The sequence below is a fragment of the Fusarium solani genome (genome assembly GCF_023522795.1).
Source record: "Fusarium solani strain SB1 chromosome Unknown bctg00000009, whole genome shotgun sequence".
NCBI lineage: Eukaryota > Fungi > Ascomycota > Sordariomycetes > Hypocreales > Nectriaceae > Fusarium > Fusarium solani.
In genome coordinates, this window is record NW_027072144.1 from 3,093,620 (window position 1) to 3,118,334 (window position 24,715).

At 50.0% G+C, this 24,715-nt stretch overlaps 11 protein-coding genes across 11 annotated transcripts; 5 read left to right on the top strand and 6 right to left on the bottom strand.

The window, feature by feature from the left end:
* Window positions 1-1,133: 1,133 nt before the first annotated feature.
* On the top strand, window positions 1,134-2,601 carry MRS44_014005 (uncharacterized protein; the record flags this gene model as incomplete). The annotated part of the gene is made up of 2 exons (XM_065617441.1): window positions 1,134-1,172; window positions 1,228-2,601. 2 exons carry the CDS (start codon window positions 1,134-1,136, stop codon window positions 2,599-2,601), a joined length of 1,413 nt encoding a protein of 470 aa, XP_065473513.1.
* Window positions 2,602-3,809: 1,208 nt separating this feature from the next.
* Window positions 3,810-4,403, bottom strand: MRS44_014006 (uncharacterized protein; the record flags this gene model as incomplete). Its single annotated transcript, XM_065617442.1, has 1 exon — window positions 3,810-4,403. The coding sequence occupies one exon, from the start codon at window positions 4,401-4,403 to the stop codon at window positions 3,810-3,812; it is 594 nt and encodes a 197-aa protein (XP_065473514.1).
* Window positions 4,404-5,774: 1,371 nt separating this feature from the next.
* MRS44_014007 (uncharacterized protein) lies at window positions 5,775-6,571 on the top strand (the record flags this gene model as incomplete). The annotated part of the gene is made up of 2 exons (XM_065617443.1): window positions 5,775-6,319; window positions 6,478-6,571. The coding sequence occupies 2 exons, from the start codon at window positions 5,775-5,777 to the stop codon at window positions 6,569-6,571; spliced, it is 639 nt and encodes a 212-aa protein (XP_065473515.1).
* Window positions 6,572-8,464: 1,893 nt separating this feature from the next.
* Window positions 8,465-9,133, bottom strand: MRS44_014008 (uncharacterized protein; the record flags this gene model as incomplete). The annotated part of the gene is made up of 1 exon (XM_065617444.1): window positions 8,465-9,133. The coding sequence occupies one exon, from the start codon at window positions 9,131-9,133 to the stop codon at window positions 8,465-8,467; it is 669 nt and encodes a 222-aa protein (XP_065473516.1).
* Window positions 9,134-10,231: 1,098 nt separating this feature from the next.
* Window positions 10,232-12,083, bottom strand: MRS44_014009 (uncharacterized protein; the record flags this gene model as incomplete). Its single annotated transcript, XM_065617445.1, has 4 exons — window positions 10,232-10,752; window positions 10,807-11,787; window positions 11,843-11,902; window positions 11,957-12,083. The coding sequence occupies 4 exons, from the start codon at window positions 12,081-12,083 to the stop codon at window positions 10,232-10,234; spliced, it is 1,689 nt and encodes a 562-aa protein (XP_065473517.1).
* A 1,542-nt stretch (window positions 12,084-13,625) lies between these two features.
* MRS44_014010 (uncharacterized protein) lies at window positions 13,626-14,168 on the bottom strand (the record flags this gene model as incomplete). The annotated part of the gene is made up of 1 exon (XM_065617446.1): window positions 13,626-14,168. The coding sequence occupies one exon, from the start codon at window positions 14,166-14,168 to the stop codon at window positions 13,626-13,628; it is 543 nt and encodes a 180-aa protein (XP_065473518.1).
* A 1,378-nt stretch (window positions 14,169-15,546) lies between these two features.
* MRS44_014011 (uncharacterized protein) lies at window positions 15,547-16,293 on the bottom strand (the record flags this gene model as incomplete). Its single annotated transcript, XM_065617447.1, has 2 exons — window positions 15,547-16,121; window positions 16,173-16,293. 2 exons carry the CDS (start codon window positions 16,291-16,293, stop codon window positions 15,547-15,549), a joined length of 696 nt encoding a protein of 231 aa, XP_065473519.1.
* A 950-nt stretch (window positions 16,294-17,243) lies between these two features.
* Window positions 17,244-18,393, bottom strand: MRS44_014012 (uncharacterized protein; the record flags this gene model as incomplete). The annotated part of the gene is made up of 4 exons (XM_065617448.1): window positions 17,244-17,940; window positions 18,002-18,102; window positions 18,234-18,276; window positions 18,329-18,393. 4 exons carry the CDS (start codon window positions 18,391-18,393, stop codon window positions 17,244-17,246), a joined length of 906 nt encoding a protein of 301 aa, XP_065473520.1.
* A 1,357-nt stretch (window positions 18,394-19,750) lies between these two features.
* MRS44_014013 (uncharacterized protein) lies at window positions 19,751-20,099 on the top strand (the record flags this gene model as incomplete). Its single annotated transcript, XM_065617449.1, has 2 exons — window positions 19,751-19,978; window positions 20,070-20,099. 2 exons carry the CDS (start codon window positions 19,751-19,753, stop codon window positions 20,097-20,099), a joined length of 258 nt encoding a protein of 85 aa, XP_065473521.1.
* An 877-nt stretch (window positions 20,100-20,976) lies between these two features.
* MRS44_014014 (uncharacterized protein) lies at window positions 20,977-22,404 on the top strand (the record flags this gene model as incomplete). Its single annotated transcript, XM_065617450.1, has 1 exon — window positions 20,977-22,404. One exon carries the CDS (start codon window positions 20,977-20,979, stop codon window positions 22,402-22,404), a length of 1,428 nt encoding a protein of 475 aa, XP_065473522.1.
* Window positions 22,405-23,147: 743 nt separating this feature from the next.
* MRS44_014015 (uncharacterized protein) lies at window positions 23,148-24,494 on the top strand (the record flags this gene model as incomplete). Its single annotated transcript, XM_065617451.1, has 1 exon — window positions 23,148-24,494. One exon carries the CDS (start codon window positions 23,148-23,150, stop codon window positions 24,492-24,494), a length of 1,347 nt encoding a protein of 448 aa, XP_065473523.1.
* Window positions 24,495-24,715: the final 221 nt, after the last annotated feature.

The following is a 24,715-nucleotide window of genomic DNA, read 5'->3' on the forward strand; positions in this document are numbered from 1 at the left end:
AAGCTCAAATCCTCTGGAGACGGTGCTCTTGACCGCTCGAAGTAAGTGGGTTTTGGTTTCCACCAATACCGGAATCGACAATGGCGGGCTACAGGTTCAGTCTCGATTGAACACAAGGCTGCATTGTCTGCTTCGGTTGTAGACGCTGAAGGTGTGGGGCATAAGCGAGATTCAACAGGCCCGTACGTATCCGAGCGTTGCGGATCAATTCCTCCTCTCAGATCCGATTGGCTGAGTTCAGACCCAATTCGTGGTTCTTCTATTGTTGATAAATCCGGGGTATCCTACCCTTTTCCTTTGTGGTAAGAACAAGTCCAGGGAGCGACGTAAAAGCAGCCTCATCTCCGGAACTAGAAAGTGATTTAGCCAATTAATAAAGACGTAAAGCGTCCTGGGACGGCAGGCGCTGGCTTGCTTACAGATATGTGAGATGCACCGCAGGGGCGAAGTCCATTTTCGGCCTTATTGGAAGAAGTTTGTCCATTTCCGGCAGACTTCATGCTATGTCCAAGGATATTTCTGTATTGCAGAGCGGGATACGGCAACTGGTGTTTCTCTACGGCGGTAGCGCCCAAAAATAAGCCCCCAGTGAATCCAGATCGGGCGTTGATTGGCGGCGCGTCAAAACTGGAAAGTTGTTACGGGGACATCCAAGGCCGGTTTTTGTTAGGGCGCTGGCAAACATCACACCGCGATAGCATCTCAAGCGAGCTTTGGGGGATTGGGGCTCAGAGTGTGCCGGCGAAATGGCTCACATGGCCAGTTGCAAATATGGAGAGGACTCATAGTCATTCCAACAGGACTCACTTCTAGATATCTTGCTCAAAAGGCTTCCACAGATCAACTTAGAAGCCTAATAGGCAAAGAGACTAAAAAGAAAATCATATTTCATACTCATCAATGTTAAAAATCCATTCTTGGATATTACAAGGCCGCGGCGGTTCGTAATGGCTGTCAGAGTTGAGCTTCATTGTCTATTTTTCAATCAGGAGTGGTTCACTGCTGGTAATCGTCCGAGTACGGACGCCTCCCGCTCCTCGGTAGCTGACAAGGACGGAAGCAAGAGAGGTATATTAAGGCAAGGCAGTCCCTCAGTGGCCAACATCTAAATCGCCATTTCATTTGCAATAGCCATGGCACCTGGCAAGGGAAAGGAAAAGAAGTCCAAGGCAGTACCCTCAGCTGAGAGTGCGAGAATAACAAGATCGAAGCAATCTACAACAACAGCTTGAGAAAAAAAAGGCCTCACTGGAACGCGCGTCTGCAGCCTATGATAAGGCAAGTCCGGAAAAACAACGCGAGATTGATGGCATGCGTAATGAGGTCACTACGTTCCGTGCGGTTGCCGAGTCGATGGTTGTAGACCCGCCTGACCAGGGACCAAACGAAAAAGGAGACACTCTCCAAGACAATGCGGCGGGTCTGGAAGGAACGAATGGAAATGACGGTGGCCTCTCCCCAATAGGGCCCCCATCCGGCAATGGCACATCATCTTTCCAGAATGATGATGGCTCAAAGGCACCCGGAAATCGAGGCGGCGACGGCGAAAATGAGCCCGGGCACGAGCCTGGGGCGGCAGATGAAGGAGGGCAACTACAAGAACCAGAGACAGGGCGCGGCGGGACGGGGCCTGATGTTATGGCGTCCATTGAGGCTGACGAACCGAATGGATCTTTGTTCCTCCAAGATGATGATGAAACGACAGAGTTTGAAGATCCGGAGTATGGCAAGCCGCTGTTGACTATCCCGACAACAAGTGGCGTGAGCGAAGAGGGTGTGAAGACAGTCGGATGGTTTGGTAAGCACCTTCGCAAGTACATCAACATGTATGGGAAAAAGAATTCAGCAACCTACCGCCTAGAGAACCGTGCATTCCCCCGTAGCTATGCGGAAAATCCACCAGAAGATGAGAACGTGGGAAGTGCGAAGAACAGATTTGGAGACACACTACCGGGTATCGGCAGGCTCCACTACCCCGATGCGGAAGCGCCCAGGATCTGGGGAGTTGCCTGGCGGGGCTTGAACTCAGGTGACTTGGAGGATGACTTGGAGCTGATCGACCCTGGATGTAACGAGTCTTTCACGCATACTGTCACTTACGTTCTCGTGGGATGGACAATGGATGGAAAGGAGGAGAAGAGGTGGGAAACGCGAACCGCTTATCGAAACATAATCGGAAGTAAGTCTTTGGCCGATATCCACATTTACAAGGCTGCGGTCGAGTCTCAACATAGGTACATCGAGGCCATGGAGGGCCGGCGCAGGGCGATCAGCAGGTCGCCTTCCGTTCCCCTTCTAGAAGGAGGCCTCAACATAGCGAGGGACAGGACCCGATCATCGGCAAGGCGCACGGGCAAGTCATCACGGAGCAAGCGGGGGCTGGCGCAAAGCAATAGAGGATCATCGCCAACTCAGTTCTTACCGTCACCCAGGTCCACCGTGTCTCCCCAGCGACAGATGCAGGGTGCGGGTAGTCTCGCTGAGCTCAAAGCGGAATTTCTCTCAGACTGGCCAGAACTGCGGAGTGCCGGAGACTTTTTAAAACTAGGTGCGGCCAAACAGCAACAATGTGCAGAGGCTTGGAGGACCTATAAGTCGTAGGCTTTGGCATAAGAGAGTAGGAAACAGGAAACGTGATAGCGCAGCTTCTGAAGCCTGTCTTGCCTTGGTTTTCGTCGTCGACGTTGTTCCAGGAGCTGTAGGCTCTTTTTTTTTTTGATTTTTTCTTTTTAAAGGTGAGGGAGTGATGACAAGGACCCCGATTCGATGGTTTCTCTTTTATTGTCCTGGAAAAAAAGCTAAGGGCTATTGTTATCTAGATGAGTGAAGGTTTTTGCGAATTTTTCTTTCGTTTCCATTTGTTAGGTCATAAAGTTAGGATAGGAAACTTACATCTACGTTGCTCTCATTGCTTATACCAGTCTCTGGTGCGGCTTTATTGCTAAGATCTAAATCGCCATCCTAGTACACAACGAGCCAGCTTAAAATTTGCAGACGAATTATGTAAAGTTTAGCTTCTCCCAGAGCTATTGATGGCAATAAGAAGCACTGCGCGTCATGGATGCGCCGCACTCGTGATTAATATCTTGAATTAATATAAGTTTCAGGTGCGAGGTTAAACAGGATCATAACGCCACATACGATGTTCTATAGAGTCAAATTCTAATGTTCTCATGTATTGCCTGGTGTGTTCTTTGATGTTGTGCCCGATGCCTCCTCTTGAAGACGTCATTGATACCTACAATGGCGTGATATAGTCTTTTTCCATCTTTGTTATTATTCCCTGCCCCTCCAACGATAGTTTGGAGTACGCATATGGATAGAGGCGCTGTTGCCAGACGGTGTGATCATCATCAATGAGACCCAGTTGAGCAAACGCAGAGCCCGATCTCTTCCCGTCATTGATGTATAATATAGTACGCTAGGCCACGTTGCTTGGTCACTCAAGGCCTGCGTAGAGAACATGCTCTTCCGCTGATAATTCCAATATATTGCTGCCACTGGTCAATACACTATGTATTTGAAGAGATAAAAATATCTACATAGCTTGATAAGAACTACAACAAAATCCATGGGAAGCAAAGAAGATTAATATGTACGCAGAGTATGCGAGTTTTAGAAGATGGAACACTGAACATGCTCGTGAACATGAAATTAAGAGGACTCAGTGCGTCATTGTATATTCTTGAACAGAACTGAGCAAATGGATTCATCTATACAAACTGAAGCTAAAAAGCCGGCACTACGGAGTCATGTCGACTGGGTATTGGCTAACTAGGGATGTAACCCTCACCTCCTTCGAAGCCCGCTCACTCCTTATCAGACTCCACCTGGGTAATGAAGTTGTAGCCATCTTCTGGCCTGAATTGCCAGATATTTCTCTCACCGCCGATTTCGTAGATAATAAAGAGATAGCCACTTTTGAAAAACCAAGAGGTGACGTTTGCACTGTCATTTCCGTACGTAACTGCACATAAGCGGGTGTCCTTCTGGCGACGTAGTCTAGTAAAGTCGGCAAAGGGGGACTGTCCGTAGCCATCGACATAGTACGTGCTGATGTTCAGGACGATGCCCGACTGTTTCAGTATGATGTCCCGCCCCATTTCATTCAGCCAGTCATGAGTCTTTAGTTCCTTAAGTAACCTTTCTCTGAGTGGAGGATGGTCATTGTGGTCTGTATCGTCGTCCTTTAGCCGAGCTGATTCGACCACTAGGACCAGATAGACTTGGCTTGCGTTTGGGGTCTGGCTTTGGTCGTGGAGCTTATCAAAGTCGGAGCTCAGTAGATGGAGCCGGTAACCCAGCTTTGTCATTTCTTTGAGCCATGTCGAATTGTCTTTGAGAATCACTTTCCAGGCGGCGCTTTCACCAGAAGCCGACTGTTTAGTGGTAGAATCTGACATTTCGAGAGGCGGTGTAGGAAGTGAATTTGGTTGGCTGATACCCGGAGATGGTGTAGGTGAGGTCGGACCTTTATATCAGCAGAAGATGCAGGCCCATGAACTATTTTGTCTTTGTAAAGCTCGGACTGCTCCTTTAAAAGGACATTTCCGGACAGGCACAGAATGAAAAGAGAGAGAGAGAGGGAGAGAGAGAGAGAGAGAGAGAGAAGGCCATTTGGAGCCGCGCCGAGGCGAGTTATACTGCCCCAAGCCTTCGAGCGTAACGGCGGGTTTGAGATCGATCGTGTGTTAGGTGAGAATGGATGCCCGAGAATGGCTAATCACGCTCCAATTACATCCATCTATTTTCCACCCAAAGATGTAGGGCTAAGCAAATTTGAATCTCAATCGCACATTGCCCAGAGAAAGTTGATCTCACGACGATAGCCTCTTACCCCGCCAGGTCCGGCATATTCCTTTAAGCGGCGAAACAACCATACAGTCCATGGTGTGATTTTATCCACTATTGTTGCCCCACACGAATCATTAATTTGTCCATCGCCATTTATCAAATTTCTTAGACGTAGATATGAACGCTGAGCCGATGACCTACGGGAGTTGGCGGATGAGCTGCACAGTTTTCTCCCATTAAATCTTTTTTAAAACTGCTGTAAACACCATCTCGCGATACGAATTGCGACTGGGCGCGGAATACTCTTTCCCGTGTTCACCTCCTTCGACGCCGTTAGCAGACGCCGAAGTATCTCGTCCGTCGTAGAAAATGCCGGTTTATTGGAACAAAGGCCGCAATTGGACGGCAAGTCTGACTGGAATACATTCATTTGTGGACCTTCGGAGCCTATATCAATCCTCCCTAGGTAGCTGTACGTGAACTCACAGGGCGCTGATTGAAAAGAACGCCTGCTCATAGGCCTAGGCTTGGGTAAGATGAAGGCTTTTCTTCTCCCCTTTTTGTTTTCTTACGTACATGCGTTCAATGAGGCGTGCGCTTTTACATATGGGCAGTGGGTACCTGAGCCAGGCCAATGCTTTGCGTTGGTAATGAGGGAGCTGGATATCAATCGACAACAAATTGAGGACCTCAATCCATCTGTAGACCTTGACGATATCTTTCCTTCAATACCCTATAATGTGCCTTACAAGGTGCCTAGGTACTCGGGCGTGTGGATTAGTGGTTGCCCGCCGATGCTGCAGCTTTCGGGCGGCGCCGGCTACCCTGACAGCCTCGTGTGTGGTCATAGACAGAGCATGACAAGTCAACCTCCCTCGTCCGCCACAAAAACAAAGGCGACACCTTCGTCCAGCTTTTCGACCGACGGCGGGTCGAGTACAACTGATGCTACGAGCACTTCAGTGTCTAGGAGGCCCGTAATGTTGCCATCGTCCCTAAGCGCTGAAAAGTCTCGACATAAGGGGAATAAGGACCTCCCATCAGACACACCGTCGAGCCGAGAAGTACCCACGTCATCCACTACGCCTCCAGTCGGAGAAGCAAGCACGTCTCTAGGCGTTCCTTTAGGAAATACTATTCGACCATCTATAACGTCCTCCAGCGAAGAGATGAGCAGTACCTTGAGACCAATGCCGGCAGTAGGAACCGCAGCAGCGTCAATAGACCTTTCGAGTATGGGCAGCAGTGACCCTTGCGCTACACTAGCCTCCACGCGAACTACCACATCGTCAGCCACACAACCGGCAAAGGATTACTCACGAAACTCGCCTTCTTCAAGATTGGGTACGACACAAGAAACTGCCCCATTATCCAAGGACACTCCGGCTACAGGAACTAGGACGCCATCTGAGGAACCAGCAACCTTGCCCCCAGATACGCACTCAAGCGGGAGAACAAGCGCGGCCACCAAGACCAAGACAGAGCCAACCCAGGCATTCGAGGCTTCAGCAAGTCAAGTCACCTCGTCGGTCACTGAATTGAGCACAGCGCCAGTAAATGATAATGACTGGCAGTCGTTGATAGAGTTAATGAAGACTGTACTGACCGAGAATTCAAGCACGCCGCCGGCCACACGATCATCCTGGGAGAATAGGAAGACCTCGGATGCACAATTCACTACAGTCTCAACCGACAGAAGGAGTTCCGAAACGGCCACGATTACTGTATCATCTGCGATGGAGACAAAAAGATCGTCGGTCACGATACACCAAAGTGAGCACAATGATGAGACTGCTACAACAACCAGCTCTGATAAATCACCAATCGCCAAAACCACCTCATCCACTACGGTATCATCTTCCCCCATTCAAAGGGTCAGAAAACTACGCTGCATAGAACGAAATCGGCTCCGCCTAAGAAGGCGACGGCGACAACAGCAGACCTGAGTCAGACGAGCTTACCTCCACCAGTGTGTGGAGATGAGGCAGAACTTCCAGGGCATGGAGATATCAAGAAATCGAGGGTTGAGACAACCGCGGGCAAATGGTGCGCTGACGGGCGGTATCAAACATTGATTGGTCCGAAAGATAAGTGCTCCCTTGGCGTAGAATGGCTCGGTGAAGTAGGCCACGAGTATTCTATCTGTTGGGCAGAGGGATGTGTAGGTGAGGTACAATATCGAGAAAGTCCACTTGGAAAGGATGGTCCATCGTGCAAGGATATCATGCTTAAAAACTGGAGTTTGTGTAGGTCTGGGAGTCATACAACTTTTCCTCAACGCTAATATATTCACAGGCACCGGTAATGGAGGAGTTGGTGGCGTGACGCAGGTTGGCTGCTTACTTTACAAATTTCGAGGTGGAGTAGGGAAACTCCAAGGGTATAAACGGGTACGTCGGCAGTAACATCTGGAGAATTGCTACACTGTCTCGTGAGGTATGGTATGGGATCATCCTCAATTGATTAGATTAGTCACTGGATTTCAACTTCTTGGCTTTATGCCCTGCTCGAGTTCCTTAGTCGGTCGACCACTATAGTCGAGCATGACCATGTCCGGGTTAGCGTTTGGTTCCAAGGGCCGAATATCCTTCACTACTGCTTCACATCGCAATGTAGATGATGTTATTCCGGGCCATCATGGAAGGTACCCTGAGCCTTAGAGGTCATACATCGCCATTGATTGAGCGTGTTTCCGCCTCCAGTTATGGACCCACCGTGATGTTTGGATCCAGCCTTGGGGTTCCCGGGAGTCGCTTCAAGACCTGAGAAGCTTCGGCGCATTGTGTGCCATCTATTGGTGTTCTTTTTTTATTATTGTTGTCAGCAATGACGACAAAAAGCCATCAGCCACAACAGCCAAAAACACAGTTATTAAAACATGACAGTACCAAAACCCAATACCGTATATTGGTGTTCTTGTCATCACTTATCTCTCCGAAAGTGGCAATCCGCCACTTAGCAAGAGACACAATTACGAATACATGACGATGGTCTCTTACCCATATCTACGTTCAGTTTTCCCCTGATCGTCTTGCCAATCACGCTGCTTTTCAGCTTTGGATTTTAATGTTGCTATGGATTGATAAATATGCTTGTTTGGAGACGCCATTGGTGCCAATAATCTCCTGTCAAGCACCCCACGACCAATTGTGTAGCGAAGAGAACATGTTCTCCTTCAGGGGAGTCGTAAAGCGACGTGCCTAGCGGCTGTAGTTGAGGTTAACGAAGTCTCGGCTACACCGCCAATGAGATCTCTGATGGTAAGTATATCTCTCCTGCTGTACAGCAATTCAATATATCATTGTACCTAGTTTGAACATCTCTTTTTGCCGCATCGTTGTGGGTAAAGGTCAGGAGACTCTTCCAAAACAAGCAGAAGCCACCGAGTTATCCGTCCGCCCTCATATCGCCTAGCTTATCATCAAACGGCCATTTTCAGCGCCAAGGAGGTCTAGAACCTAGAAAGCTTAGGCTTCTGTGCAGAGAACGAGGTGGCATAGTGTCTTGAAAAGGGAAGACTATAAACGCATGACTGGATTCCGCTCTAACTGATTTCACTTCATTCTATTTAGTTACATTTGTTAAACGCCCGCTTCTCCTTTTCCATACCATACCAAAGGGAGCAAACTCGGAAGAAGTCCATGACCTTCCATGTTATAAGCACAACATCTTATGCAGGTACCCTTTTACCTGTGCCATATTGAATATTCTCAACCTTGTAGTCAAGAGGTGTCACGATGCCGAGAGGACTAGGGCAGGATGGCTGGTTGCTGATGGCTAGATCTAGGCGGCATTCCTCATCTAAGCCAAATTTGCACAACTGGTCATTGATATTATACAGTACGTAGTTCTGGGCGACCCAGCTGGCGGGCTGGCTAATGCAAGACGCGACATAGTTCATGCTATTGGAAGCAGAAAGGGGAAGCTTGCCATCGTGAAGCAGATGCCGGCATTCCGAGGCATGCACAACATCGTAGTTCATGTCAATGCCTCCACCAGCATGGGGCTCCTCAACGGCAGATTTACCGAAGGCAAGGTAGTTCCAGGCATCGTAGGATATGTCATAGGCCCCCCCGGAAGTGTCGATGCGGAGAAGATGAACTGAGCGGTCCTCGTTGTAGACCCTGACACAAATTTCATCACAGCCAACAGAGCCCGGCCAATACGCGACACGGTTGTTATCTATTTTGCAACCAAGGACACCAATAGAGCTGGAGTACTGGTCGTGAGGTGTGATATTGGCGATGCTGCGAGGGTGGCCAGCGACCACACAGCCTGCGAAAGCCAAAATAGTGATGGCGTTGGCGGTCAACGATGACCCGGGTCGTTGAAGCAGCATGCCTTTTCTAATCGGAACACAATGTACCAGATTCATGGCAGAGCTACGTATAAATGTGGTCTAGATATTAGGAAAGGCTAGTTTTCATTCAGCTTCTTCACTACTTATATATCGAAGCGAGACTTGCAAAAAGCTTGTGTTCCAGGGCGTCCACCATGGTTCGTATGATCTTTCTTTTTTGGCCCAGGTTTAAGCCAAAAGTACAATACAAAGGGGGGAAGGGGCCGAAACGGGAGGTTGCTCCTCTATCTTGCTGATCTGTTTTATACCTACCGGCACGACCGAGATTCATTGCGGAAGACCCCGTCGGGAAATGATCCCATCTCGGCTGGTCGACAACCCTTGGCTCTTGGTTTCATAACACTAGCAAGGAATACAAGCAAAGGTAGCTACGATATCGACGCTGTACATAGCCCCCTAAGGCATGGGAGACGATGTTGAATCTCGCATTTGAAACAGTGTATCTACGGATGTTAACCAATGTATTGAAAGATAAAATTCACTAACGATTTGTCCTCTGATGGTGCCTGCTTAGATATGAGCAGAAACAAACGATGGTTTTCAGACGCGTCATTCATCAATAGCTGGCACTACCGCCTTCCAATGATAACCGCTGCGATAGAATAATTGAAATATCTCATGAAGATATAGATGAAGTCTAAGATATTGCATTCTTTGTGGTCCGAGTTTAGCATTCTGCCCCCGTCTCCATTCCGTGCCCGCTAGAGCGACACACATATGCTGCCTACATCATTCTTTCTTGCCTCTTAGGCTTGTCCGCCTATCCGCGAGAGGGGCTACCGCGCCTCCAGTCATTCTCCTTGTTGGACCCGAGCAAACCACAAATACACCATAAAATACGGTCCTAAACAAAAAGACGGAACGGCCGGCCGCATTTGCAGGTGGTCTTCCAACCATTGACGTGGCCTCTTTGTCAACCGCGATGTCTGAGGCGATCACCAAGTACAAGTTCCCACTTTTATGGCATCCCGCGCCGAAGTTCAGCGACTATAAGGCTAGGGTGAAGTGCCATCGGTAGCCCGCGTAAGAAGTGTACCCGTCTGGAATGCTTGATTCGCCGGAAACTTGCAGGTCAATTTAGAGCTTCGGTTGAGCACCTCGAGCATGACCACTCGGGCCCTTGAATGCCTGCATCTTGTCGACAAAAACGGCCCATGATTTGTCGGACATGATAGGTGCAGTAGTGTAGGCATCCGCTTCAGAATTTTGCAGCGACTGCAACATGTCGGCGAACACATCATTGTATGCCTCGACTGCGGCGTCCTCGAACGCTTGGAGCGTATGGCCGTCGGGCGAAAATTGCCTGAAGTCCGTACCGACACACATGTGTTCGTATAGACGGAGAACTTTTGGACAGGCCCCCAATTCCCTCGCCGCCTCGTAAGCCATGCGGTGGCCGATTGCCTCAGCTATAGGGCGACAGCAAGGAAGGATATGCTGGTTGAATGCCTGGCCTCTGTGTCCGCCATACCCACCAATGTCCTTTAGCTTAGACATGGCAGCTTCCATCATTTGCTGTTCACGGCGAGCCAAAACTGCCGTCGGATCCCGCGGCGCCGGGAGGCTGTATTTCCCTCCAAGAAGTTCTGAGACCAACCCTAGCAAAACAGTTAGTTTCAGTCACTGAGGTGGGTGAATTCAAAGAGACACACGTATACACAGGACCAAAGTGTCTCCTTCAGCAATGGCGTTGCCCTGAAATGTCAATGCCAACTCGCTTATCTGGTTGTACGCGAAAAGGCCCTGCCATCCACATCGCTCCGTAAGTTCGTTCAAAACACGGGAGCCGCGGACAACGGTTGATTTGAAAATGGCCGCTAGGGCATGCCGCACGGGCGGGCTATGGGTAGCACTCATGAATTCCTTTATGGTCCAACGGGCATACAACTCCAGTATCTTACCCTGCACCCATCCATCGATGATCGGGCGCTGCTGGGTGCTGAAGCTCATGATCGGCAGGCGTGTATGCCCGTCAGGAGCGGTAACCGTTCGTCGTTGGCTGTAAGTACCAGCAACATGCGTACCAACCTTGATGGCAGAAACACCCATGATGGAGAGCGACAATGTCCCTATAGAAACCCGCCAGATCTGGCGGAGAAAGTCGGCACGCTCATCTTTCGGTTTGGAAATAGAGCCGAGGAGAGCGTTTGGGGGTAGGCGAACATGCTCGAAAGTTGTAATTGAGTGATCGAGGGGCTTGGTTCCGGGCCTCGTGGGTAAGATCCGTGCAGTGATCCCTGGCCTCATGGCCTTGGAGTCGCTCAGGCGGACGAGGAAAGGCTTCACACCGTGGCAATTCCCACTCACCATCAGGCGAGCAAACACGATTGCGACCCTTGGAATTCCACAATAGGGAGTAGTTGGAGGCATCGCCTTTGCCGCCCCGGCGTTGGGGGTGTGTAGGTCGAAGGAGCCATCGGCTTGTAGCGTCGCGCTGGTCTCCAGTCTCCGTGCGTCCAAGCCGTGGCCAACTTCTGTGAGCATGAATTGGCCGCAGATGTCGAAATTCAATAGCTTTTCAAGAAGATCAGCAAGATCGGGGCGGTCTCTGATGAAGGTACTAAGCGTCCCGACACAGAGGTTAACGTGAATGGTCGCGATGATGAACGCCGTCATGTCTCGGGCGGCAATGACTTGATATTCTTAGCATGCTGTTTTGGATTTTCAGAGAAGTAGTCTCGAGCTCACGATCAAAATGAAAGTTCCAAAACTTTTGGCTCAGGTGTTGAATATCGCCAAGCGACAAGCCTGTGGAGGATTTCATCAGTCAACATGGTCCATTGCCATAGTCTCGCTGCTCACCAGCATGACGGCACATTGATTGTGCTCTTTCGTAATGCAGGGCGATAGCTTTCTGCGATGCTGGCTCTTGCGCATCCTTGTCGAGGCTCCAGACATCTTGCCTGAGTATCGCTCGCGAATGAGACATGGCAAGGCGACGTATACTTGCGTGGTCCCAACAGATCCCCGTGGATTAGACCAACCAGAACAAGGGTATGAGTTGGATGAATACTAGAAGAGCCAAAGACGAAAGACAGACTCTGGATCGGTATGAAGCCAGACGAATAAGTAATTATCACGCATGCGAGTAAGGGGTTTTCGATTACTCAGACCAATGAGGCCATTTCGACTTATCAACACCTAGCACCTGTCCCTGATGAGGAGTCCGAAAGGAAACGTTCAGGGGCCCTCACGTCTGGTCACATTTGAAGCCAAAGTTAGCCCTGAAGGCACCTTTCTTGGAAACTTCTAAACTGGATCCAGCGTCTCATAGGTATTATGCTGCCACATAGCTTGGTTGAGATTGAACAGACTAGCAAACCCAAAACATTCTCATTTTTCTTTCGATTACCGAATAAGTTTCAGGAGCAGAGGGGCTTAGTAATCTACACAGTCATCCAACATTCCGTGGTGGTAGATCCAAAAACTGCCATTGGGATGCCATGAGACGGGTGTTTAATAGGGTAGCAAACTATGGAACAAAAAACAAAGCAGACTAATTTAGCCCTTTGGGCTATCCGTCGTATATTTAGGGATCCAAAACAGGATTTGATGCCTGTTAGGACCCAGCGCAGAGAATTATAAATCAGGAGTCCTCTCGATCCAACTATGCCCTATCCACTTCTTTCGGCACCAGAAGTCCTATCATGTGTGAAATTCAGGTCATCAAAACATCCTGCACCACTTGCAATGAAGTAATGGGGAGAGAGTCTCGCAAAATATGGTGCAAGAAAACTCTTAGAAATAGGCACTCTGGACGTCGCGGCTGGGGTCTCTATCGGAGGTGTACCACAACAAAACTCCCCCTAAAAACTATCCACCGAACCTGTGATGATTGCTCGGGCTAACATGCGGCGACTTTCGACAACCAAGACGTGACTGGAGGAGACTTGCAACCGGTATGAATTTGACCGGGTGGAACGAACTTCACAAGCATAGAGGGGCACAGTCGTATGCTGGGATTGAATTGGACAATATAGTTTGATGTAGTTGATGGAGAAATGTTCTGATTGAGTTAATTATTGTTCCTGGTGAGGTTGGCACTAATGAGAGATCCCTCAAAGCCTTATATCACTAACTGATCTCTGCCCAGGGCATTGGGCTATAAATGCAGGACTTGCAAGCTTTAATCATCTCACAATAGTAAAGGGGGGACTCTCAATTCTTCCAACGTATGTTATATACAAATCGGTAAACATCGCGTAGACAGGCGGCGGTTTGAAGGCCAATCACCACCTCTCTGAATCAACAACAAAAATCCCTGGCGCCTATCACCGTTGCTATTGACTAACCAAATCTGCCAATGCTCACCCGCCCCTTATACGGCCAGCAGATAGTTCCACCATCAATCTTGTGTCATGTCTCCGAGTAGGCATAACTAAAGTGAAATATATCCAACTTTGGCCGTTGGGGGATATAACAAATGACGGCTTGTTATGGAGTCAAAGTCGTCCAGGTCCTGAGCCTAGAGCTACGCGGATCGTTTGGCTCGCATTCGCCTAGGGCGAACGGTGCTGCCGTCACCACTAGCACCTGATTCAACGAGACCACCAGGTTCACTCATCGTTATCCATGCCCAGATGGCCATGACGATGAGTCCCCCCAATAATACGGAGAGTTCCACGCCAACCGACGTGGCAATCCAGGTGGGATACTTGTCGGTGTACCACAAGATGACACCGGCCGAGAACTCGATAATGACGAGATCGAGCATAGCCAATGGAGCCCATGCCAGAATTTTCCCCATGCGGCTTGGTTGTTTGCAGCCTTCGAATGTAAATTGGAGCATTGTAGCAGAGGTAATAGCTGTGATAGAGGTTATCGTGGCGCTGATAAGCAACCTACACGCTATCTGCGAGCGCACCCCCATGTCTTCGGCCTGGAGCACGCCAAAGACCATGGCTGTCAGGGACATGACTCCCAACGTAGCGGCAAACGTATTGAAGTCGTCGTAATATTGCAGCAGCCTACGGAAGACAATGGTCGATGATGTATCGGCTAGCGAGGAGAACATGGTTAGTTCTAGGTGTAGAAGGTCTGACTTTTAACCTACGCTGAGTCATGTTTGGTTTTGAGGCAAGTCGACGGCCACTGGTTGGATTGTAAGGCACGGTATTGACCAGAGAAGTACGTGATGCTGAAGACAGTCGTGGTGTTAGATTATTGAGGCGCGGTCGGTGGGTAGGTCGGAACATGTACAAGTTATAACTGAGCGCGCGGGCGTTTCAATGATTCCTTTGATCTCAGAAGTTGCTTCCGTTTCTTGCCGTTCCGCCCCAACTGTAACTTCTGGCGTGAGTGGTCGATTATCACTGCATGTTAGGTCTACACCTTGTAACTCCTGAGTCGGATTGATAGCGTTGACATCTACTTCAGCAAAATCGTCGGGTCGGATTGTGTTTATGTTGAGAGGTTCAATTTGGCCGCCCTCAACAGTCAAATTCCCCCAGGCCAAGAACTGGATGTTTTTGCGCACATGTAGTGTGGGATTCTAAGCTTGAGGAAGGTAGAAATAGGATGGAAAGCATCTTAATGTAATATTAGGTATGCCGATACGTAGTAGTCGGACAACGTAGGTTCCGCAGTATGGCGCTTCAAGACGAAAATGTATAATAATGTCTCTCTGCCGCGAGCTTGCTTAGTTCTCTTGCTACTCGAGTCCGAGGCCTTTCTGCTCCGCTGACACTAATGTGTTTCTGTGTCTTGTGAACTATGAATGCTCCCTCGTATACCCTGCGTGGCAACGATCAAGAGAGTGAAGAACATGATACATCGGACAGTTATCCTTATAGCCCAGGTCTGTATACGTCAGTTGTACGGGCCACTACCACACGCCCCACGCCAGAGGCTTGCACACATTCCTGGCTAATCAGGGTCGGCTATCTAATCGAATGGATTTGTCCTTCCTGCAAAAACGTAGAACCTGCTCTCTTTTTCGAGTGCCACTATTGTGCACTCAAAAGGTGTAGGGTTTGTGCCAAAGCTCAACACGTTCCTAGCTCCGGCGCCTGAGCGTCGGGTTTCATACACATCGGGAGAAGCAAAGCTTTGATTGAGCGGACGAGCGGACTGCTCGCAATCATACCTTCTGAGATCGGCCCGAGTACCGGGTACCGAGGCGCAATGGCAGTGGTAATCATAGCAAGGGTGGGGGATGAGGTTTTCGTACGGCATCCTTGATGACGCGATCATCGGTGACGCCCCAGAGCCTAGGTGTTGCATAATCGCATTAATCGCTTGATACGGAGTACATGGTTGGTATTCATTAGCCTCGCTAGCCCTTAAACCATTCACACCGATTCACACTGTGGTAACCCTTTATGAAATTCACCACCCTAATGCAGAGATATCCACATATTATGCATATGAAACACAGAGTCTCGCTTGTGCTGCTATCTTGGAAATACAGTGAGGTCCTCCGTGCTTCTACAATCCTGCTGCACCTCCTCCGCCAGTGATGCCACCTGGTTGATGACTTGGAGGCATTTGTACAGCGTTGACTCGCCCTGGCTAGCTTTTTCAGCCTCTTGCCTGAATCGCTGAGCGAGATATTCGTGCTCTGCACTCAAAGACTCTAGTTCCTTCTGCAAGCATTCTCTTCTGGCTGTCTCCGCCTTCAGACTTTCTTGGATCATGTACAGCTGGCATGTAGTATGCACGCACAGCTCCTCACGCGCCATTGCCTCGGATTCCGCGGAGAGGACACTAGAGGCTGGCGGATAGGTCGATGGGCGATATATGCCGAGGCTCGAATGGTCGGCGCCAATAGCGGCCTTCGCAAAGGTGACTGCATGGAAGCTCTGCCCGACCTCCCGGCAAAGTTCTTTGTGCGCCGTCAAGCCGTGGTCGCTCAAGTTTTTCGAAAAGAGATGAGCGACCTCTGCCGTATAAACCCAGGTGTATACATCGCTCTGTTTGGTTACGAGCCGAACTTTCGAGGGTTCGATCGTGATGCCTGTTCGCGTTTCTTCAATAGAGTCAGCATTTAGCACACTTGTTCCAATCGAATCCGTCTTACTTATATGGGCGGCAAGTTCTTCCCTACACTTTTTTACGAGACACCGCCGTTCTTCAATGGCTTGGTTTTGGCCCAGAGAACTCGTTTCTCGCTCATGGAGTGTTACAACGAAGTTGTCCATTCTCGCAAGCTTGAGTCCCTTTGATGGATTGGCTTTGTTTTTAGCCCACCGATGCCGGGTATTGCTGGGTAATTGAAGGGAGACACGGCTGAACGGGTAGGTCTTCGTGCCTGTGCTGTTTCATATTGCACAGCCGTAAATATACTGACATGCGTCGTGTGGTCCACATATTTGACTCCGAATGGTAGGCGAGTATTGGCTTTGCGACTGTTGATCAGAAGGCCAAATACTACTTCAAGCATGTTTCTTTCGGCAAGGCCTAATAAGTTTTAATTTTTTTTCCCTTCTTTCCCCGTTAGAGTAATCAAGCCTAGCCATCCAAACGAGAATGCAGTACGCGTATCCTAGGTACAGGATTCGTCTCCTGGAAGCAATATGGGATCCTCGGACTCTTCCTCTAAGTCCTCAACTCCTGTGCCTGGTCTGTGCAGCGAGAGTAATCTTTCGATAGTTTGATTTTGCACGTCCTGCACGCCCCGCATGTAGTGGATTGTCTCCTTCAGCTCGCCTAATTCCTGGCTCACCTTGGCCATTGTATCCAAAAGGCTCTTATGCGCAGTCTCTATGTGACTTTTTGTCAACCTTTTATCATCGAGGCTGTCATGGACGCACGTCTTTGACTGGCTTGCAACATCGGCTGATTCACCTGAATCGTTTCCGGTGAAATCCTCGCGTGTGACGTTCGTCCTTAGTGTCTGACGTTGTTTGTGGTGCGGAGAATGAGAATAACACATGGCTGGTGATTCTGGAGCCAACGGTGCCCCCTTAGTTCGGAGATGAATGAAGTACAGAGGTGGTGGATTGGCTAACTGGGCATGCCGATTTATAAGTGTGGTTATATGCCTAGCCTTGCGAACATCAGTGTTGCTGCAGCGCTATTCAAGCCGAGGCCCAAATTGGCCACGGGCTGGTGTTCAATCATTGTTCACCTGAAAGCCGGACTGGTGGATTCACGTCGAAAGATGATCAGACACGTGAAAGGCAGGTGTAGTAGTATTATAGCTATCTCGTAATATTCCGAATTCCCTTCCGCCGCGGAGAGGTGAAGTGCGAACACGGCTGGCTTGAGCGGCAAGAGCTGGTAAACCATCCCAAATAATACCAATCCTGGAATGCGAAAGTAATCGAGGTAGCCTCAAGGGCAGGATTGCCTTCTCTGTGTGCAGACACAGAGATGGCGAGGCTGATTGAAAGAAACCTGCATGCCGTCTTTGCGTTTCGTGATCATGAAAACACCACAAAACGCTCGTAGAAACGAAGCAGCTGGATCTATTAGCGAAAGAGGGCATTTGGCAGGTGGCGAGGAAATGAACCTTTTGAGGGCATTTTGTATGCAACATCTGAGCTTTATGCCTTGTCTTCTCGCCTCCCTTCCACGTAGCGTAAACGACCAAGTCCCCGTTGCCTGCATCCTCGCAGCCATCAATGGTCTGGATGTGATCTTCCCAAGAGCCGACAGGGGGCCTCCACTTTAGCTTTTTAGAAACAGGAAGAGAAAGACCGAGTCTTCGAGAGGATGCTCTGGGAACATGACCACCAGCACTCTCGTGGCGTTTGGTGCGGACCGCCGTTCTCGACTCCTTCATACCACTGGGCTTTCCAGCGAGCCGATCAAAGTAATCTCGAATCATTTCTTCGCCTGAGATTCTGCCACAACCCAGAGAATCTTAGGAAAATGCCATGAGACTTGAGGGATTGTATCACTAACCTGAGGTTCTCTAAAGGCTCCCATGTCCAGTCTTTCTCGGCTTCATAACCTTGCCACTTGACTCGGAACTTTGTGTTTCCCTGCGAAAGGACGATGTTAAACTAGAGATAAGCGGCTTGGTTCTTTCTGACATGATACCCATTACGCTTCAGGCTCTCTCGGTGGCGGGAGAGAACTGGAAGACGCCAACATTGTAATGGAAGGGGACTTGCCGGGGGCGGGGCGTTATTACATTTTCGTCCATAACATGCTCCTGGATTGAGTCCACTATGAATCTAAACGTCGTTATTATCCACTACGCACCAGTCTTGTTGCATCAGAGCTTACATGTCACTCTCGGACTTGAGTTTTCGTTTTTCTCTGCGTTGTTTGGCCATGCCGTCAGTGACCATTGGTGTTTTGCAAACCGCAACCTTTGCTCCGTCCACTCAGATATCGTCGCCTACTAGGTCAAGTTGGCCTAGCTATAGTCCGTCCTAGTCGTGCGGCCAACAAAGGGGAAAGTGGGGAAGCTCCGAGGTTTAGACCCATGTTAAACCTACGTAGTGAGCTGAGAGGCAGGATTACGGAGGGAGTAAAAGGGTTTGGTCGCATGTGGTGATGACGTTGGCCGCGCATGTCCGACTTTGACGGCGAACCCTATGATACATGCCGTTGCACCTCCATGAAAGACGATCTTTGGTAGAACTTTTTGAGTTGTGAAGAGATTGTTTGGGCAAGCAGCAGCGAATAATTCAAGCCGCTGATGTCACCGGTCCACCCGCGTTATGATCGGTCGGAAATAGGCTATTTGGCTAAGGGCAGAGACAGAGAAAGGTCGATGGTGAATCTGAGCCGTAACATGGTGTGCGTCTATCATTCGTCTCAATCAGACGCAATTGGATTGTGGCCTCTATGTTACATACGACGTTTGGTTCGATGGCGTTTAGTGCGTTGAGCACAGTAAAGCCGTTAATGGCTTTGGTGCCTACCTAGATTGAGACTGGGGGATTCGAGCGACGGCCCGACCGACATGATGCAAGCACAGAAAGAGACCGTGATGGAATCTCGGTTCGACCGGGACTGAGATCCACATCGTGCCCACTCTGAGGCCCACGGCCGAGAGAGCAGCTGGGAAGGCATTCAGGCACACGGACAGTCAGCAACCGGACGAAATAAGAAGGGACAGCAAAGGCGTGCGAGTTGGTGAAGCGGACAGAAAACCAGACAAGAGACATAGTGGGGCCCAGCCATACCACCCACACCATGCACCTAACGACATCTAAGTACTGGCGTTGCTCAGCAAGCAACGCTCTACGAGAGCAGTGAATCTTTTGTTTAACGTTCTCGAAGTCGCTTTTCAGGATCCTTCTCGGCACACTGATTCTCGTATTGCGCAGGACATCCCTACTCGTCTCACACAGTATCATAGCATAACTGTGGGAGGTACTTGTCGTAGGTAAAGTTGGCAGAGACCAGCGACAGTTTTGCACTAATTCTAGGTGCCCAGATGCAGCAGGCGGGTATCCATCCATCCCTGCGTTACCTAGAGTCAAACGCGAAAATTTGGACGGCCGACAGAAGACCCCTCCATCCCCGGCGGAAGCTTGTTGTAACGGACGGACAGTGTCCTGAAATCGTTCGTCCTCCGCAAAATCAGATATCGGACCGTTATCCTAGTAACGATGGACTTAGTTGAAGACAAGTTCTCGGCCAGTCGCGTCACCGATGTAGGTTATTTTTCATCATCACACCCAGACAATTAGCGTCATGAAAACCCGATCTCAAAAGAGAGCCAGCGGAAAGGCAAGCCTCAGACCCAATAGGATCCGCCGGGAACACAGCACGAAACAGGAAGACCACAAATGGGAAAGTTTGGAGATTGATCGTGTGGAACTCGAAGAGTCGACTGGAAGTTTCATCGTTGTTGTGAAGTGGCCCAATGGCGACGTATCCCAGCACGACAAGGTAGAGATCTACAACAAATCCCCACAAAAGGTACGTATAACGGGAACGATCTCATAGATTGGAAAATAACTCGGGACCTTCTTATCAATAGATGCTGAAGTTCTACGAAAGACATATACAGTTCGTCGACAGAGAAGAAGCCGAAAAGTAGGGCGAAACGAGCTGAGGATCGAGCAATTACGGCAACCGTATGTGGGCTTAGGGTAGTTTTTTATGTCTCGGCAATAATGCAATGCTTAACAAGATTTTCACATTCTTTATTGATGCGTCAAGTTCCTATCGCCCGAAACTCGAATGAGCACGACGACGTGGCCGTGAGCCACAGCATGTACCTAGTAGGTCAGTGGGGAAATTGTCTACCATCGATTACCACGAGAATGGAACAATTGACCGTTCTGTCATTAGATAAATGAGGAATAGTGAACCCGCGTAGCATGGTAAACTGAGGCGATTATCTAAAGCTGATCAGAAGCTGACTCTAGAGTGATATCGGGAACAGCACCATCTCGCAGGCAACGTCGAAACCCGCCACCATTTACAACGGCCTCATCCATCACTTTATTACTATTCCGGTATCGTTCAGTGTGAACGCTTGAGGTGGCTTGAGTCCAGAACAGGGCCGGTGGAAACTAGAATCTCATACCCATGGTGATCGATTACTGCTGACCACTCACGCCCAATCAAAGCAGAAACATGGGCAAAGGTTGACGTCTGAAACGGACGGTGCTGCGGCTAGCTAGCCAGTCTAGAAATAAGAAGATACGTCTAATTTGGACTTTAGCTAATAGCGGGCTTAGCCTCGGTCTGCCCTCGAGGTGAAGATGCGTTGTGCTTCGAGTCCGAGCACTACCGGTATGGTTTAGTTACTGCAAAGTCGCCAGGATTGTGAATGCTCAATTCTGGACGTCTATCAATCTCTTATATATCAATATCATTAACAATGGTAGGACTCCTCTTTCATTATGTTAGGCTCCAATCTCTGTAACCCATGATACAAACAGGTCCAACCCAAATCGGCTTTTGTCAACATGTGCCCTGATGGTTTTCTGGCCGCATCCTGGCGGATCAAGATGATCGAGCGTATTCGTCAGAGCACTAGGGGTCAACGTGAGGAATGGATCCGTGCGGCCGGTTACAATCTATTCGAACTCCAAAGTGATCAAGTCTTTATCGACCTTCTCACCGATAGCGGGACCGGAGCGATGAGTGATCGCCAGTGGGCGGCTTTGTTAGTGGGAGATGAGACATACGCCGGGTCATCCTCCTTTTCTCTCCTCGAGGGGAAAGTAAAAGCCCTGTTCGGATTCCCGTACGTCCTTCCGGTCCACCAGGGCCGTGCCGCCGAGAACATCTTATTCTCCGTGCTCATCAACAGGGGCAATGTTGTGCCGGGTAACTCTCATTTCGACACTACACGGGCTCATATCGAATATCGACAGGCGACGGCGGTGGACTGCCCCCTCGACAACGCCTTCTGCATCGGCGAGCATCACCCTTTCAAAGGGAACGTCGACTTGCAGAAGCTCAAGGCCGTCCTAGACTCCGAGAATAACAACGTACCCATGATTGTTGTGACAGTCACCTGCAACAAGACCGGTGGTCAGCCAGTGTCCCTAGACAACATGCGTCGTGTCAGGGCACTAGCTAGAGAATACCGCATCCCTGTGGTTTTTGACTCGGCACGATTCGCAGAGAATGCCTGGTTCATTCAGAAACGGGAGCCCGGCTATTCCCAAAAGACCATTGAGGAAATTGTCTGGGAAATGCATCAGTGCGCGGACGCCATGGTCATGAGTGCCAAGAAGGACTGTAATGGCAATGTCGGAGGCATCTTGGCGATGAGGGACGAAGGTTGGTTTCGACAAGCTTCCGAAAACGTCATACTTTTTGAAGGATTCACGAAATACGGTGGAATGGCTGGGCGAGATATGGAGGCCTTGGCTATCGGCCTCGATGAAGCCACGTGCTCCGACTACTTGGACTCTCGCATTGGCCAGGTCCAGCGGCTTGGAGACAGGTTGATAGCAGCTGGTATCCCTGTCCAACGGCCGGTCGGTGGCCATGCAATAGTTGTCGATGCCAGTGCCTTCTTGCCTTTAGTTCCCAAGGACGAATACGCCGCCCAGGTGCTGGCCGTGGAGCTGTACCTTGAGGCCGGCGTGCGGGGCGTAGAAATAGGCACGCTGATGAATGATCGGGACCCGGACACGGGTCGTGACCGTCGTGCAAAAGCTGAATTCATGCGTCTCGCCATCCCGAGGAGGGTGTACACGAACGATCAGCTAGACGTCGTAGCCAATGCGCTGATCAGTATCTACCGCCGCCGATCGACTATATTCAGAGGATTTCGGATTCTCGACGAGTCCAAAAGGCTCAGACATTTCACTGTAACTTTGGAGAGAGCAGGATACTTTGTCGGCGCCTCCGTGAGAACGCCGGCAGGTGATACCCTGTAAGAGATTACGATTGCTCTAGGTGGAAAGGCCATTTGTCAATGGTGGTTGAGGCTCCGCGTAGCTATTTGATCATTCTGTGTTCAGGAATTAGTCCCTGAAAGAAATAAAACGAGATTTTACTAAATAAGTCGACCTCGGGGACGTGACCGCATATGTCGAAGAGTCTCATGAGTTTGAAAGACACGTGGGATGAGCTCCCTCTGGTGCAGATAGGGGGATCCGGGTAGAAAAGTCCAACAAGCCGATATCCACCACCTAGACTGCGATTCAGAAATTTAATTACTTCTTATCGGGCTTGCTTACGCTTGAGTAATGCTCACGGTCGAATGAGGTGCCCAGCGAGCTGGTCAAAGATGAAAAGGAGGAGGAAAATAGACTGCTTCCCTATCGCGGTCTGAATATTCTCTATCTGCAGCTTGACTGCTTCTTCAATGGCCCATTCTGCACCTGTATTACGCGTACGGGAGCATCTACCGTCGATTCGGGACATTCGGAGTGACCCAAACATGCTGTTTGTCCATGACATCCTATGATATGCTCACCAGACGACCTTATAAGATAAGACATCGCTTGCAACTCATAACGGGTCAGAATACTGCGTGATCTACATGGTTCTATTGCTTCTACTTCTTTTTCTTTGCCCTTCAGCTTGATTACAACTCTTCGGCCGCCACCCGCAATTTTTCCACCGCTCAGCAAACCCACATCAACCAAACCCCCCCCCCCAAAAAGTCTCCTTCATCATGCTGCTCATGTTACCAGAAGAGATCATATGCATGATTGCAGAACAGTGTTCTCTGAGGGATCAAGCTTCACTGGCACGCTCGTGTACCCGGCTGCATGGAATATGCAATCACATCCTGTACAGCAACGACGCTCGGAACCACAGGTGTTCTTCTGTGTTTCATGCTATAGCCTGGTGCCACGACCAGTTCCTTGCCCTGAAGACCCTCACGGCAGCCAAGGCAGGTGGAGCAGACTTCAAGCGATGCCGTGATTCCCGTAATCATCATCCCGCGTCCCTCCACCACTCCGACGCGACGCTCCATTCTCCCATCCATCTGGCAGCCAGGCGTGGACTGGATGGCATCGTCTCCTTCCTTATCGATCAAGGCATCCCACCAGATGGACTGGAGGATGTAAAAAGAACGCCGCTCGCGGAGGCCATCTTACACAACCAAGAGTCGGCTGCCATCCTTCTAGTTCATCGAGGTGCGTCCGTCGGGCTTCAGCCTCCGCAGTTCGAGGCATACTGCGCTGCTATTCGCCAGGGCCTTGCAGAGCTCACAGAGATCATCGTAAAGGCAAGGGGCATCGACGTCAACTCTGGTGTTGGGTACGGTTGCACGGGATTCCTATTGGCTGCGTACTACAGACAGGGCCGAGTGTTGCGCGCCCTCCTCGACCTCGGAGCCGAGGCGAAAGGGGCATTACGGCATTTTAGCCAGACTCACTCGTTCGCATCTCTTTTGTGGACCTTGCAAGCGGGTGCTGTAGCCTTGCGGAAACACCTGGGCCCCAGAGGGCTCCTTGACCTCGTCGTATCCGTCGTCATGGAACAGGCGGCGCCGATTCAGAAGAGCCAGCAGGTGGCCGCGTTGCACACTCTGCTGGATCTGTTGCAGAGAGAAAAGTCTGCCGTATATTCGGGATCCGCGCTCCCGACTGATGAGTTAGATCGCTTCCTGGATGCCCTCCTGCAGAGAGTGCTATCGGTTAATCGCGCAGACGCAGCTATCGCGTCGGCACTGTTGCAGCATGGTGCCCGCATTCGAGTGGGCATCTTCTTGCAGCTTTTAGATGCTCTCAATTCATCGGCCTTTTCCAAGGACACTTCGCGCTACCTACGTCGCTATCCCAAGCTCCTTCAAAGCTTTGACTTTGTATACTCTTACTGCGCCAATCTTGCAGCCACAGAAAGGAGTTTCACGGTCGACTACTTCATCGAGAATGTACCGAATCAAGCCGTTCGGCTCGTGTATGAGTTGAAGCGGCTCGACTTGCCACTTACAGCCAGGGGAATCCAGAGGATGGGTCTCAGAATAGCTAGGGAAGGGAGCCGGGAAGCGCAGTCCGGCAGTCCGGCTTAGTCTGTGTTGACTAGTTAGCTCCCGCATGACGCGACGTTCCTTGCTGCGTCTTGAGCGCGTCTAACATCTTTCTCTGGTGATACCAGTGTGCTCTTGATAGCTATTATACTTACATGCCGGTAAATGGAGGAGTTGGATGTTGACGCGGGTGTACGCGAATGTGCCTGTTGTCCGGCTGCATCTGAGGAAACAGGCTCTGCCATAGAGTCGGATCAAGAGAT